Consider the following 14937-nt stretch of genomic DNA (forward strand, 5'->3'; position numbering starts at 1 on the left):
AGTCATTAGCATGCTTTTGATCAATCAGTATACACGCATGTTTACTATTCCATTGCTATTATATACACATATCATTAGCTACATGTTTGTGGCTGTGTTTTGTATAGCTGGTATCAGAGGGTCATGATAAGTATCCATCACAGAGAGCTTGGCTGGCAGGTTCTTGTAATGTCAAGCCTGTACAGTGAAATGTTAATCCTGCCCTCTGGAAAATCCTTTTAACCCAAAATAAATCAATGTCTCTCCCTTTGATCACGACATACTGAAGAGCTCAAACAGACTGTGATAAGAGTGTCTTGATCAAGGCTAATTAAGCCAGCAGCAAAAACACACTCCTCCTTCTCCTTGTTCTCTGTGTTTTTTTTTCTGGGTTAAAGGGCAGTAATGCACTTTGAATTTATCATTTAGTCTCTTGTTTGCTGTGTGTTTGATTGCAAGGCTGACAAGCAGTTAATAAGCTCTGGTGCTAGTGTAGAATCTGGCTTCTAGTAGCTGCTGAAGACACTTGATACTCATGGCAGCAAATTATCCCCTCAGGTGGGACCCTGTACCAGCCAGTTGCCATGGTGACATCGCAAGGGCAAGTGTTAACTCAGGCGCTGCCTCCGGGAACCATTCAGATCCAGAACTCACAGGTAAAGCTGTCTGAACCACAATGCTTTCTGGCCAACGTTGTCACTCCTCCTTGTGCCCTCACCACCTATGGTCTCAATTTGTTCTTTACATCTCTCAGACCTCCCCAGTGGGTCTTTTCATTGTCTGTCTGAACATAGCCTCCTGCTGCTAAACAAAATAGAAATTGTTTATTCCCCTGATGTTTGGGGAGCCTTTGTGATACCATGCCACTGCAGATGAATATCAGTTAAAGACAAATTTGTGGATGATGTGATTTAGGTAGATACAAGAAATAAATCTCGGATCTCATACAAAAGACTAATTCATTTAGTCATTCATTTTTCATTGTTCAAAAACCTTTTGTTAAAAACAAAAAGTACAGGACATTTGAGATGTGAACAGAACAGAAGTAAAATATTTCAGAATTTTTATGAACAGGAAATATTAGGATCACAAATGTTTTATCGCCAAAAGATTTAGAAACTCATATGAATGACTGAATTTTTTTTTATTGCACAGGGGCAGATTTCTGGTTTTAGTATTTTAGTTCAATTTAGATTGTCAAAAAGCTTCTGGAATTGTTTAGAATAGCTGGGACATTTGCTGTATGCCTGCTCTGTGACTGTTGGTTTGTTGTAAATATGAGGATACTTATTTTAGAAAATCATTACTCTGAAGGCAACAGAACCTTCAAAGGAAGGGTCTGTTGACTCACAAGTGAATGCCAAAAAGTGAACAGATGATCCACACAGTAATAGTGATGAATATCATATGGAATATTAACATTGAAGCTTGCTGTTATGCACAGTAAATAACATAAGAATAATACGGACAATGTGTCAAATTAGTTAGCCAAACTGTATGTTTAGGACAAAACGCCTTGTAATTAATAGATGAAGTATTTTAGACAAGAAGGGCTCGTGCAAATGTATATTATAGGTTCCCTTATGTTTGTGTTAGGGATATCTTATTTTTTAGCCTTATTTAAAATGTATTATTTAAAAAGTTGTTTTTTACCCTGATGATTTTTTAAATTGTTTTAAAATTTGCCAGAGCTTTAGCCTCTTTCAACTCTTCTGTGTGCACCTTGGAAGTCAGTTTAGTCTACAAGTCACAAAACACTTATTATCTACCTCACATTGAATCAGTAATGTGATAATTGCAGATTTCTACAAGTTGGAACACCTTGAGAAATTGTTCAAGTGTGAAACAATTGTACAAGTTCCACAACCATACCCAAATGCAAATGCCTAAATGCACTGAGTTGCTGCCACTGAGTGTATGGCTGACTAGATATTTGCTTTAACAAGTTAACAATGATTTCTCTTTTTAGTCTCTGTCAGTACCCTCACCGTAGCATTTGAATCAACAAATCATTCTGAGAAAGGAGTATCCTAACAGTAATATATTACTGTTCTTAAATTCAGGGCAACAATTAGAGAACACTTAAAGAGAGAAAACAGGCAAGGCCTGAAGGCAAAATAACAAAATGGTTTCAAGAAAAGTATCAAAATAAGACAGAACATAATGACAACTACAAAAATAGACACGGAAGCACATAATATACAAGAAAAAATACAGAGAGGCACAAGAAATTAACCAAAGTAGTCATAAACAAAGCAGACAGTATGACAGTATTACTACTACTACTAAAGCCACTGACTATGACGTATATAAAAGACTAGGACATTCAATATTAGGTTCTTTAGTAGCCTTCAGTATCAGCCTTCCTACAAGCTGGCAAATTACTCATACTGTATAACATTTTGTCTTTCTCTAAGACTTTTAAAGTAGTCATTATATAGGCAAAAATACTTTATCATCATAATTTTACTGTAGGAGTGATACCCAGGGACTAATTTTTGAGTGGTTTAGGTAGGAGAGGACTATCACCTTTTCAAACCTTTATGACTTTTCTTTTGTTGTGTAGCGCCTCATCTCTGTTTGGGAAGGAGTACAAAGGCTCCTCTAAAGCATAGAGTATCAGGTACTTGAACCCTTCCTATGTCTATGTACAAGATACAGTCACAACAAAGACTTAAGACACCAACAGCTGAAGAACAGACAAAATATATTGGATGAAAGTTGGATGAACATAAAAACATGAATAAAAAAAATGTGGTTTCTTAATAAATTGTGTGTCTGGCATTAGCGGTAATCTAACCTTGATTGTGATTTCATAGCATAACTCTATTACAGAAAATAGAGTTGTGGGTGTAAGAGGCTATATATCGATCTGTATGAACAGCAGTTTAATTATTACAAATTCATTGTGTTTGGAATTTAAGGTTTACTTTAACAATCTCCGCCCACTCTGTTGTTGTGGAGATTTCAAACAAATTTATGACAAAGAACGGCTCCATGCTGGAACCAAGGCTCCAAGCAGAGCCAATCAACAGGCTGTACACTTGCCTTTTCTGAATGGGGGGAAAAGAAAAGAAATGGGGCAGAGAAATTTAACAGTGTTCTGTGTTGGTTTGAAGAGCGGCTCAGTTTCATGTAATTCTGTGACAGTAACAGTGACCCAGCTGGTGCTGAGTTCTACATGCGTGCTGGGAATTGAACACAGCCCCTTCGCCACTTTGCCGACAAGCCCCGAGTAATCACACTCTGAGGCTCGGTGCTGCCAATTAATTTAACCTCGCTTTCTCCTGGAACACACACACTCCCAGGACAGAAGGAGCCACGTGACACACAGCTGAAACTGTAATGAGTCTTGTTTTGTGTTGGGAGAATGAGGGGGGATCTGTGTGAATGTCTATTTATGGGCATTATGTGGGTTGTAGGTGGGTGAGGGTCAGCATCTCCGTGTCTGTGGATTCTTTCCACACTATTCTGCGTGGAACCTAATAATAGTGGGGCATAATGATTTCCCTCCAACAAAATATACAACTTACATGAAACTAGAGGACCAATGAGAGGACCTAGTCAGGAGGATTTAACCCATGGGGGTGTTAGATTTATTAATAGAAAAAAACAAGCAATGTCCCATTTGTATACAAAATATACTCTGTCTTGGGGACTGAAACGGCTCCAAATAGTAGGAATGAATGATACTAGGAAAATGGTTGGTTGATTTCTTGGCACTGACTGAGCTTTTAGGCACAGTCCACAAGATTTGAATAGGGTTAGGTCAGGGTTTGGGGTAAGCCATTCCAGAAGTTTAATGTTAGCTACTGCATGTATTTCAAAACCAGTTTTGATCTTTAGGATTATTGTTCTATTAGAAAGGCCAACTGTGCCCAAGTTTCAACCATCCAACTGTTCATTTGGGGTGAAGTTTAGAATTTGGAGGTAGTCCTAGAACTTCATTATTCAATGTAGCACTGTGCAATGTAGCACTGTGCAATGTAGCACTAGCAGCAAAATAGCTCCAGAGCAATGATCAATTATTTTTGCTCTGGGGATGCTTTCAGTTCATGGCATTAATGGGTTTTGTGTTATTTCTGAACATCCTAGCCAATTTCCTCTCATTTGATAGATCTAAATAATTTGTATTAATAACTTAATGACTCCAGGAGGCCTTCCAACTTGTGTAAATCTACAATTCTTTATTTATTGCTGTCAAATAAATCCCCCCAAATGACCTTGGCCTTGTTAAGTTAAAATAGACTGTAGAACCCTGAGCTCCTCTTCATGAATCGCTACCTTATCGTGGTGGAGGGGTTTGTGTGTCCCGGGGATCTCAGGGGCTATGTTGTCTGGGGGCTTTTGCCCCCTGGTAGGGTCTCCCATGGCAAATTGGTCCTGGGTGAGGGACCAGACAAAGAGCGATTCAGAAGACCCTTATGGAGAAAACATCGAGGGAACAGTTTACCCTGCCCGGGATAGGGTTACCGGGGCCCCGCCCTGGAGCCAGGCCCGGGGAGGGTGCCCGAGGGCGAGCGTCTGGTGGCTGGGCCTTAGTCCATGGGGCCCGGCTGGGCACAGCCCGAAAAGGGGATATGGGCCCATCCTCCCGCAGGCCCACCACCCACAGGAGGCGCCTTAGGGGTCAGGTGCATTGTGTGCCGGGCGGCGGCCAGGAGCGGAAACCCTGGCAGACTGATACCCGGCTGCCAAGACTGGCAGTTGGGACATGGAATGTCACCTCTCTGGTGGGGAAGGAGCCTGAGTTAGTGTGTGATGTTGAGAGGTACCGGCTAGATATAGTCGGGCTCACCTCAACGCATGGCTTGGGCTCTGGAACCAGTCTCCTGGATAGGGGCTGGACTCTGTCTCAGTCTGGAGTTGCCCCCGGTGAGAGGCGGTGGGCTGGGGTGGGTATTCTAATATCCCCTCGGCTTGCTGCCGGTACGTTGGGGTTTTTCCCGGTGGATGAGAGGGTTTGTTCCCTGCGCCTTAAGGTCGGGGAACAGGTCCTGACTGTCATCTGCGCTTATGCGCCGAGTGGCAGTTCGGAGTACCCAGCCTTCTTAGAGTCCCTGGGTGGGGTGCTGGAAGGCGCTCCACCTGGAGACTCTGTTGTCCTACTGGCTTCAATGCTCACGTAGGTAATGACAGCGAGACCTGGAGGGGCGTGATTGGGAGGAATGGCCTCCCTGATCTGAACCCGAGTGGTGTTTTGTTATTGGACTTCTGTGCTTCTCACAGTTTGGCCATAACGAACACCTTGTTCGAACATAAGAGTGTCCATAAGTGCACGTGGCACCAGGACGCTCTAGACCGCAGGTCGATGATCGATTTTGTAATCGTATCACCAGACCGGCGACCATATGTTCTGGACACTTGGGTAAAGAGAGGGGCTGAGCTGTCAACTGATCACCACCTGGTGGTGAGTTGGATCAGGTGGTGCGGGAGGACGGTGGACAGACCTGGTGCACCTAAACCCGTAGTGAGGGTGTGCTGGGAACGTCTAGCAGAGGCTGCAGTCCGCGAGATCTTCAACACACACCTCCGGCAGAGCTGGGGACATTGAGTCCCCATTGCCGAAGCTACTGCATTGAGCTGTGGTTGCAAGGTGGTTGGCGTGGTGGTAATCCCCAAACGAAATGGTGGACACCAGAGGTGAGGGGAGCCACCAGGCTGAAGAGGGAGTCCTATCGGGCTTGGTTAGCCTGTGGTACTGGAAAGGAGAGTTCGTCCGCTAGTCGAACCTTGGATACAGGAGGAACAATGCGGTTTTCGTCCTGGTCGCGGAACACTGGACCATCTCTTTATCCTCTCAAGGATACTTGAGGGTGCATGGGAGTTTGCCCAACCAGTCTACATGTGTTTTGTGGACTTGGAGAAGGCATTCGACCGTGTCCCTCGGGGTGTCCTGTGGGAGGTGCTGCGGGAGTATGGGGTGTCTGGCCCATTGTTACGGGCCATTCGATCCCTATACAACCGTTGCAAGAGCTTGGTTCGCATTGGCGGCAATAAGTCGGACTTGTTCCCGGTGGGTGATGGGCTCCGCCAGGGCTGCCCTTTGTCACCGATTCTGTTCATAATTTTTATGGACAGGATTTCTAGGCGCAGCCAAGGGGTGGAGGGCTTTCACTTTGGTGGCCTCAGAATCTCATCTCTGCTTTTCGCGGATGATGTGGTTCTGTTGGCTTCATCGGGTGAAGGCCTCCAGCTCACACTGGAACGGTTCGCAGCCGAGTGTGAAGCAGCGGGAACGAGGATCAGCACCTCCAAATCTGAGGCCAAGTTGTTAGGATGCCTGGGTCGTTGACCCAGGGTTGTTGAGTTTATTATATTATTTATAATTTCTAGTCTTTGGTTTCTTTGAGTTCTGTCTTATGGTTTATGTCTCTGTCTTCTCTAGTTGCTCTGTCTCCCCTGTCAGCTGTATCCCCTTGTCTAGTTCGCGTCTCTGTGTATCCTTAGTTGCTATATCCCCGTTTCCAGTCAGTCTCTGTTCCCTCTGTTGCAGTGCGTGCGAGTCTGTGTCTTTAGTTCAGTCTGTGTCAGGTTTACTGTTTTATTTTGAAGGTCCTTGTCTGAGGTTAATGTATCTGGTTTCGCTTCCCCTTGTCTCGTTAGGCCTGATTTGCCCCAGCTGTGTTTCCCTCCTGTTACCCATTCCCTGATTGCTCCCTCTGTGTATTTAAGCCCTGTGTTTCTCTGTGTCTGTGTCGCGATCTACCGCTTACCTAGCTGTGTGTTCTGTCAGTTTTCCGATGTAAGTTTATTTTGATTTTTCCCCCCAGTTATGTTATATTTGAGTTTAACATTAAAGCTGTTTTGAGTTCACATCTGGCTCCGGAGTCTGCACCTTGGGTCCTATTCCTGTCTGCACACAGCCACTCATAACACATGGTTCTCAGCCGGAAAAGGGTGGAGTGCCAACTCCGGGTCGGGGATGAGTTCCTGCCCCAAGTGGAGGAGTTCAAGTATCTCGGGGTCTTTTTCGCGAGTGATGGGAGAAGGGAGCCGGAGATCGACAGACGGATTGGTGCGGCGGCTGCAGTGATGCGGACGCTGCACCGGTCCGTCGTGGTGAAGAGGGAGCTGAGTGTAAAAGTGAAGCTCTCAATTTACCGGTCGATCTACGTCCCTACCCTCACCTATGGCCACGAGCTGTGGGTAGTGACCGAAAAAACGAGATCGCGGATACAAGCGGCGGAAATGAGCTTCCTCCGAAGGGTGGCTGGCCTCTCCCTTAGAGATGGGGTGAGAAGTTCAGCCATCCGGGAGGGGCTCAGAGTAGAGCCGCTGCTGCTCCACATCGAAAGGAGCCAGCTGAGGTGGTTCGGGCATCTGACAAGGATGCCTCCTGGGCGCCTCCTGGGGTTGGTGTTCCGGGCATGTGCCACCGAGAGGAGGCCCCCGGGGCAGACCCAGGACACGCTGGAGAGATTATATCTCTCGGCTGGCCTGGGAACGCCTTGGTGTTCCCCCCGATAAGCTGGAGGAGGTGGCTGGGGAGAGGGAGGTCTGGGCTTCTCTGCTTAGGCTGCTGCCCCCGCGACCCGGCCCCGGATAAAGCGGATGAAGATGGATGGAACCCTGAGCACCACTTTTTAAGATTTAAGTGAATGTATGTAAATGTTTGAGCCTAAATATTGAATACTTGTTTTTTATATGCTGTGCAATCATCCTAAAAAAAAATAAATAAAAATAAATAAAACAGTTCAAAGAAATTATTAAAAAGCCCAAATTACCACGGGGGAAAAAAAAAGAAAAAATACAAAACAATATAAGTCATGCTTTAATTAGAAATAGTGAATTATTTATCATTAATTAGAACATAATAATGAAGAATATCACTAGATGTTTTCCCTTTACTATCTAATAAGCCATGTGCAAACTTTATCTTAAGCATGACTGTGATAAAAATGATTTCTTCGCCAAATAGCAAACCTAAATGTTCTTACAACAGTTAAAAATATTTGCAGTTAGTTGTCTCAGCCAGACATGAACTCACATACTCACACACATCCATATGCAGGCTGTCAAAGACTGTCAATAGTCTGAGAGCATCTCGTCCTTCAGCACTCACACTCCAAACAGTAACATCTGAATAATGATTTCTCACTGAACACAAAGGCTGGTGTACTACAGGTCAACACCAATGAAAATCCAAGCAAACACAGGCCCACTCTGCATCAGCGTCACTCTAGCTCACCGACGCCAAACTGTGAAACTCAAAGTCCAAGCACCACACATATAACAGACTAGTCACGGGTACTGCTTCTTTATATTTTAAGTATCATTACTCAAATTCAGTTACCATGGTGACACTTGAGGAGGTGTTTCTGCCCTTGCCATAGGAAAAAAAAAAAGGTAATTGGTAGTCTGAGTTTGTTTCCGTGGCAACAATAACTAAGCCCTATGGTCTTTTCCCTTTTTTCTTTTCTTCCTCTTTCTTTCCTTTCTGTTGTCTGTGAATAAAGGTAAATGTGGACCTGTCCTCCTTGTTGGACAGTGAAGACAAGAAGTCTAAGAATAAGAGGGGAGTCCTGCCCAAACACGCCACCAACATCATGCGCTCCTGGCTCTTCCAGCATCTCATGGTGAGACGCAGGCAGACATTTACACTGTGTTTGAGGGCAAGACTTTTCAGTGTTTAACATAATTATGGTGCGGCACATTCCATTTTAACAGCTGGAAACTGCTTGAAAACTGAAATGTCGTTTCCTACTTCTTGCAGCACCCATATCCAACAGAAGATGAGAAAAGACAGATTGCAGCACAAACAAGTCTGACTCTCTTGCAAGTAAACAACTGGTAAGATTTTGTAATCCCAAAAAGGCCTCATGTTGCATGTGTAAAAGCAAAACACGGCTTCATATTTTTATTTAAAAAAGTAAGACAAAGTTTTCTTTAGACATAGACATATACGCTTTATTAATCCGACGCAAGGGGAATTCGTTTTGTGAAGATATTTTAGAGATATTTTAGAAAATTATTAATTGAAATAAATGAAAAATAGTGTACAAAAAAGCCAAAATGCTATTATATGCACACATTTATATAAATAGCTAAAATGCAGTGGAAGTGATAATGTATACATATGCATTTTTTAAACAGTATTTATCCTGTGTGGGTATTATATAGTCTGACTGCTGTCAGGATGAAGGACCTGTGACAGTGATCTGTCCTACTGCTGAGGGACCTGTTCAGGGTCCCCACAGTCTTTTAGAAGTGTTGTCCATAATAGACATCAGTTTGACTAACATCCTCCTCTCACCCACTTCCTCTGTGGAGTCTAGCGCACTGGCTCTCTTCATCAGCGTTTTAATCCATGTACTGTTTCTCCCCAGCAGACAACCATATAAAATCTTGGAGTAGCAATCACTGTGTCATAAAAGGTCCTACATACACTAAAAGACCTCAGCCTGCACATCAGATCGAACAAACTTTGGCCCTTCTTCTACAGAGCATGAATGTTAAGCTTTAAATTGAACTTGACTATGCTGGCATATCCGAGTACATCATTGATACAGTGGCACCATCTCCTGGTTGTATACACCAAGTACATGTGGAACAACTTCTCCCTCTCTCCCTCTCTCCCTCTCTCTCTTCTTGTTTCTTGTGTTCCTTTTTCCTGATACTGCTACCACTTGGCATCGCTATATCTATCACTACAGCTGTCATTACCAGTGTGTCTGTATCTGGAAATCCCACAGGATCTTTGCTCAACCTTCTGAGATATAGAGGAGACCATACTCAGCACAAATGTACAACTATACAATGCCAGCCACTTAGTTATGGCATTTCATGTATACTCTACCTAGTAGTATCTTACACCCTGCTGTTATGTCCAGAATTGTCTATCACAGCAGAAAAGACCTCCACCTGGGGTCTTTTCTGCTGTGATAGACCCCAGCCTCTATGGATCTTGTGCTTAGAGCTTGTTCCTGTGCTGCCATGATTAGTGCTATCTTTCAGTCCAGCTTTCTCCACAAGTAGAATTTCACAGTGTCAGCCACTTCTATCTTCCCATGGTACTGTGGAGGGTCCTGACTTTCAGTCTATCCTTAGAGAGAGAGAGAAAGAGAGAAAAAAATAAATAAAGACAATTTGATATAAAAGTGCATTAAAATTTTTCATTAGGGTATGGTTTAATCAAATGATAACATTTTGAAGTGTTGATGGTCATATTCAAAGTTTTGTGTGTACTTGTTTTTCATTTTATGTCTTCCTTAAATCTCGGTACTGTTTAGTAGAACTAATTAGATATGTGAAAGACATGCAGAGTAATTAAGTTGGATTCATAGGTGTTACTTTTCCTAATATGACTTCTTTGGTATTTTCACAGGTTCATCAATGCTCGTCGACGTATCCTTCAGCCTATGTTAGATGCCAGTAATCCTGACCCAGCTCCTAAAGCGAAGAAGATGAAGTCCCAGCATCGTCCAACACAGCGCTTTTGGCCCGACTCTATTGTGGCTGGTGTATTGCAGACGCACAGATCTCAGACAGGAAGCAACTCAGACAGTATGCCAACAGTTACATTTTCCAAGAAAAGCAAAGCAAAGCAAACAGCTTTCTTTGGGCATTAAATAATCCTTTACTTTTTAATTTTTCTTTAATGTCTTCTTGATTTTTGTTTTGTAAAGCACTTTGAGTGCTCCAAGAGAGTAGAAAAGTGCCATATAAGAACTATTTACCATTTACCAGCCATAGATGCTTACTTGTAATTTAAAGATCACAAATAGCTCTTTCTAGCTATACATGAACATTTAAATTTTTACATGTCATCTCTTAAAATATAGTTGAAATATAGTGTTTGGAAAAATATTTTTATACACAATCAATTATAGTAGTAGAAACAGTAAAAACAAACAGCAGAAACACAGCAGCCGTCAACTGTGGCTGTTATGGGATACAGTCTAAATTTAATGTCTGTGATTTTGCTTGCTTGACTATGATGTGTTTGTCCTACAGTGATCACTATAGCTATGATATGTACTTGAATTTGGAGGGAATATTGATAAACGGTAAAATTGTACACATTGTACAAAAAAATAAACAAACTAAAAGCGTGTCTGCTTGAATCCAAACCACTAGATGGCACTATTACCACTCTTTTGTTTAATTTTTTTTAGACTATCAGTTTCTTTAAAAATGTGTCCTAAATCAATCAATAGCTCAGCCTGCACTCATGTGTACAAACAAGTCTCTTGGGAATAGTTTTCTTTTACTGCTACACGGTAGGCTGTAGACCTCAGTTACTTATGCAATTTGTTATCTCCTGTCACAGTACTGCAGCTGGTACGAGTATAGACAAGTAAAAGAAAGCTTCCCTACTGGAGTGCAAATATAGATAAAAGGCAGGGTAAGAATTAATTTCAGTGGCAGACAAAGTCTACGTAACGTTTTGCAAGGTAAAATTGATCAAACTGGTGTGTAGGATCCCATATGGAAAAGCAATAGAAAAAACTTATAAAAGACTTGCATAAGATTTGGCCTACTTCATATAGTGAATCATATAAGGCTTATATGATTTACTCATGAAAGTGGCCACTTTCTCATTACTTTCAGATATTGTTTTAGGAAGTATCCAAAACATACAAGTTTCATTTATATAATTTTTCAAGGGATCTTATATCTGTTGTCACTCTTGTATGCTTTTCATACAAGTTTCACACAAGACAGATACAAACTTTATAAGATTTATATATATCTTTTCCATATGGGATGGTTTTTTTCAGGTGGCTCCCAAAATTGAGTCTCTGGCCCTGTAGCCACTCTGAATATTGGCTAAGTGAAATTTCTAAATAATACTGAAGCATGCACAGACAAATAAAAAGGTCTATCTTCCTCTGCCTACATTATTATTTTTTTAAATGTATCTGTCACATTATAACCCCTCTTCTCCCTACCCTCTTTCTGGCCTCGCTTCAGACCCACTGAGTATGGACAGTCTCCAGTCACTATCCTCAGATTCAGCCACCCTGGCCATGCAGCAAGCCATGCTCGGAGCCGATGACTCAATGGACGGCACTGAGGAAGAGGATGAAGAGGAGGAGGAAGAGGAGGAGGAAGGCATAGAGGAGGACGATGAGGAAGAGGATGGAGAGGAGGAAGATGACAGGGGGAGGCAGCTGTCCAGCCAGGGAGTGGGAAGGAGAGATCTTAGCATGGAGCACAGAGAGGAACTGGAGTAGTCTGCCAGGGGCAACTGACAGACTTTATGAACGCTGATCTCAGTTGTGAACTTAATACAGCCTCATTGAAACTCAAATAGTACGCCTCTAATGCCGAGTGACTCTAGAGAGCATTTACGCACGTATTAGTTCTTTACCACAGACTCTAATCAAACACAATGACCATCATGTTTATAGGAAAAATATTAGTTTAATGCTGAATTGTGTTATTGCATTTTAACACAGTATGTTCCTATGTAGTGAACTCATGAACTTTCTGGAGAGTAGCACATTTTTATAGCTCTGGTTATTTATGGAGAGGAATGACACAGGAACTAATAGGTTTGAAATTGAGTACGTTTAAAAGCAGCATTTAAAGATGTTTGGTGCTTTTACAGGAACTGATTCTTTTTTCTTTTTTTGAAACAAACAATGAGGAAAAGCATTACATGGATTAAAGAACTGAAAATCTCTTTTGACTGTATGTTTTAGCAACTACTTAATTGAATGTAATATTTTGTCATCTGAAATTAGTTACTAAAAGGGCTGCAGCCGTTTTTATCAGTTTTTTTTTTCATCTGAAAGTGCCCTTTATTTTCAATTGACAGACCACAGTTTCACTTTGCAGCTAATGTGTCATTTCACTTCCTAAAATAAGAGTGAGAAGACAAAATAAAGGAAAGGATGTGTGTGTAATACATTTCAAATATTTGTTGAAGTGACTGCTGGCTTCCACTCTGGGACATCATTCACACGTTTTAAATGACTCATAGGTTCTCAGGTTTAACAGCACTCTCATCTGACATGTTTCTTCCTCATGAGCAAAACACTTGACTTACTGCTGCCGCATGACTTTTACAACACTCTTGGTTTATTTTCTCTCTCCCCATGAGCAAAAACAGCTGTACTAAACCAGTGTATACTGACTGCACATATAGTATGTATATTGGATTTTTCCTATGTTTGTATTCTGGTGTTGAGGGTTTGCATATTTATTCAATTTTTTGTGTGTAGCTTCAGACTTCATGTTGTCCATGACATTTTCTGGATAAGGGTGTTGAAAAAGCAGGTGGCCATGCACATATGTACCTAACTCCAACCACCAACTCTTTGAAAACTACTTGCGTATTTCTGTGACCTTGATCAGTTCTGTCAGAGATCAAGAGCGTGCCGGTCATACAGACTCAACACTGAGAGAAATCACGCAGAGATGCCTAGTGACTTTGGAAAAAAATGTCATGTACTGACACTGACTTCTTTTTGATGGAAGACATTTTTGAGAAAAACATAAAAAAGGGAAGAGACTCAGTAGTAACCTATCTTTCCATTTTATGTGAAGGCTTTTAAAGAAGCTGTGAATCGATTTCAGCCCCCTGTTTTGTATTAAAACAAATGGAATCACTCATCTCTAATGTGAAGATGTCTAGAAAAAGAAAAAAACTGTTATATTGAATGTTCTGAGTGTTCATTGTGAAGTATGTTTCCTGTTATTCTTCTTTTTTTTTTTTACTTTTTAAAAAGTTTTAAATGAATCTTCCAGAGCAAGCAACAGACTAGGGGAATATTTCTGTTTCATTTGTAAACTTTGTTGTTGTCATAATCTATTGTGTTTCAATAGATCACTTTTAATAATTAAACATGTAAAGGTACTGATTTTGACTCGTGGAAGTTCTGCATTTGTTTGAGCTGAGCAAACACATGCAGGGCTCTGACTTTTCATAGAGGGAGGCAGTTTGATTCATTAATATTTCGATACAATAACCTGTAAATCATTTTTACAAAAGAGAGTATAACATTTCTTCACCATCCTCACAATAATTTTCAGATTACAAATTCTAATTATTGGTTAACTTCTCCCACTTGCCTGTCCTATCATGTATAGCCTTCCACCCACTCGTTATATCTCAAGCCTGTGATTTAACTCGCTGGAAAATGCCCACCCAAATGCTCGCCTACCTTCTCAGCCAGCTACCATAAACAAACCCACAATCTCCTGAATTGTGGCCTCTTTGAGTAAATCACTGTATTGCTTTTTTTTTTTTTTTTTTTTGACATGGCTTATATATGTAATTGCCTTCCTGCATTGTTTTCAACCTCACCATAGAAGGTCAAACTCTAATTGCATCACTTAAATCTCTGTTATTGTTCACCTTTGTTACTCCACCTTTAGCCATATTTTATGGCACGAGAAATGTGAACTATAGCAGTCACATAGGACCTACTTAGCAGAGGTAACATGTAGTGAGATGATTAGCTACTTGACTTTTTTTTTTTTTTGAGGGAGCAATGGTCAAAATGCATGGGAGAGGAAATATGTGGGAGGGAAGACACAGCCATATTTACACAAGTGGTCTAATAAAAAAGTGCTTCAGACATTATAGCATTTGTTCAATAATTATTCTGCATGGAGTTCATGCGCAACACATTAGATGAGTACAATAGCCAGAGGTCTTTTCTGAACAGTGCAAATACCAATTTGAGAGCAAGTGGAATCAAATGTGAATGTAAGAATCTAGATAGATTCATTTGAATTTATCATAGAATGGATGGATATAGCTACAGTAGAAGTATTGCCTATATGTATATGTGGTGGAAGCCTGTAACAGTCCATATATGCAAATCAATCATCCAATCTGGGTGTAATGGTAAATTGACTGATTCTTATATAGCACTTATATAGCACTTTTCTACTCTCTTGTAGTGGATTAGTATCTTGCCCAAGGATATTTGGCACACAGACTTGAGCAGCTAGGAATTGAACTGCTAACCTTCCAATGAGTAAATTACATATTCTCCTTCT

The 14937-nt window shown here is 41.5% G+C and overlaps 1 protein-coding gene across 3 annotated transcripts in view; it reads left to right on the forward strand.

Moving 5' to 3' along the window:
• Positions 1-14444, forward strand: part of pknox2 (pbx/knotted 1 homeobox 2) — a 106193-nt gene extending 91749 nt beyond the window's left edge. For all 3 annotated transcript variants that reach the window (XM_080867430.1, XM_080867429.1, XM_080867431.1), the window contains 5 exons: positions 538-635; positions 8439-8558; positions 8696-8772; positions 10307-10485; positions 11896-14444. In XM_080867430.1, the coding sequence (XP_080723556.1) occupies positions 538-635; positions 8439-8558; positions 8696-8772; positions 10307-10485; positions 11896-12158 (737 nt within the window). In that variant the 3' untranslated portion in view covers positions 12159-14444. The remainder of the gene's footprint in view (positions 1-537; positions 636-8438; positions 8559-8695; positions 8773-10306; positions 10486-11895) is intronic.
• Positions 14445-14937: the final 493 nt, after the last annotated feature.

Source organism: Rhamphochromis sp. 'chilingali', assembly GCF_963969265.1.
Source record: "Rhamphochromis sp. 'chilingali' genome assembly, chromosome: 19".
In the NCBI taxonomy this organism is placed as follows: domain Eukaryota; kingdom Metazoa; phylum Chordata; class Actinopteri; order Cichliformes; family Cichlidae; genus Rhamphochromis; species Rhamphochromis sp. 'chilingali'.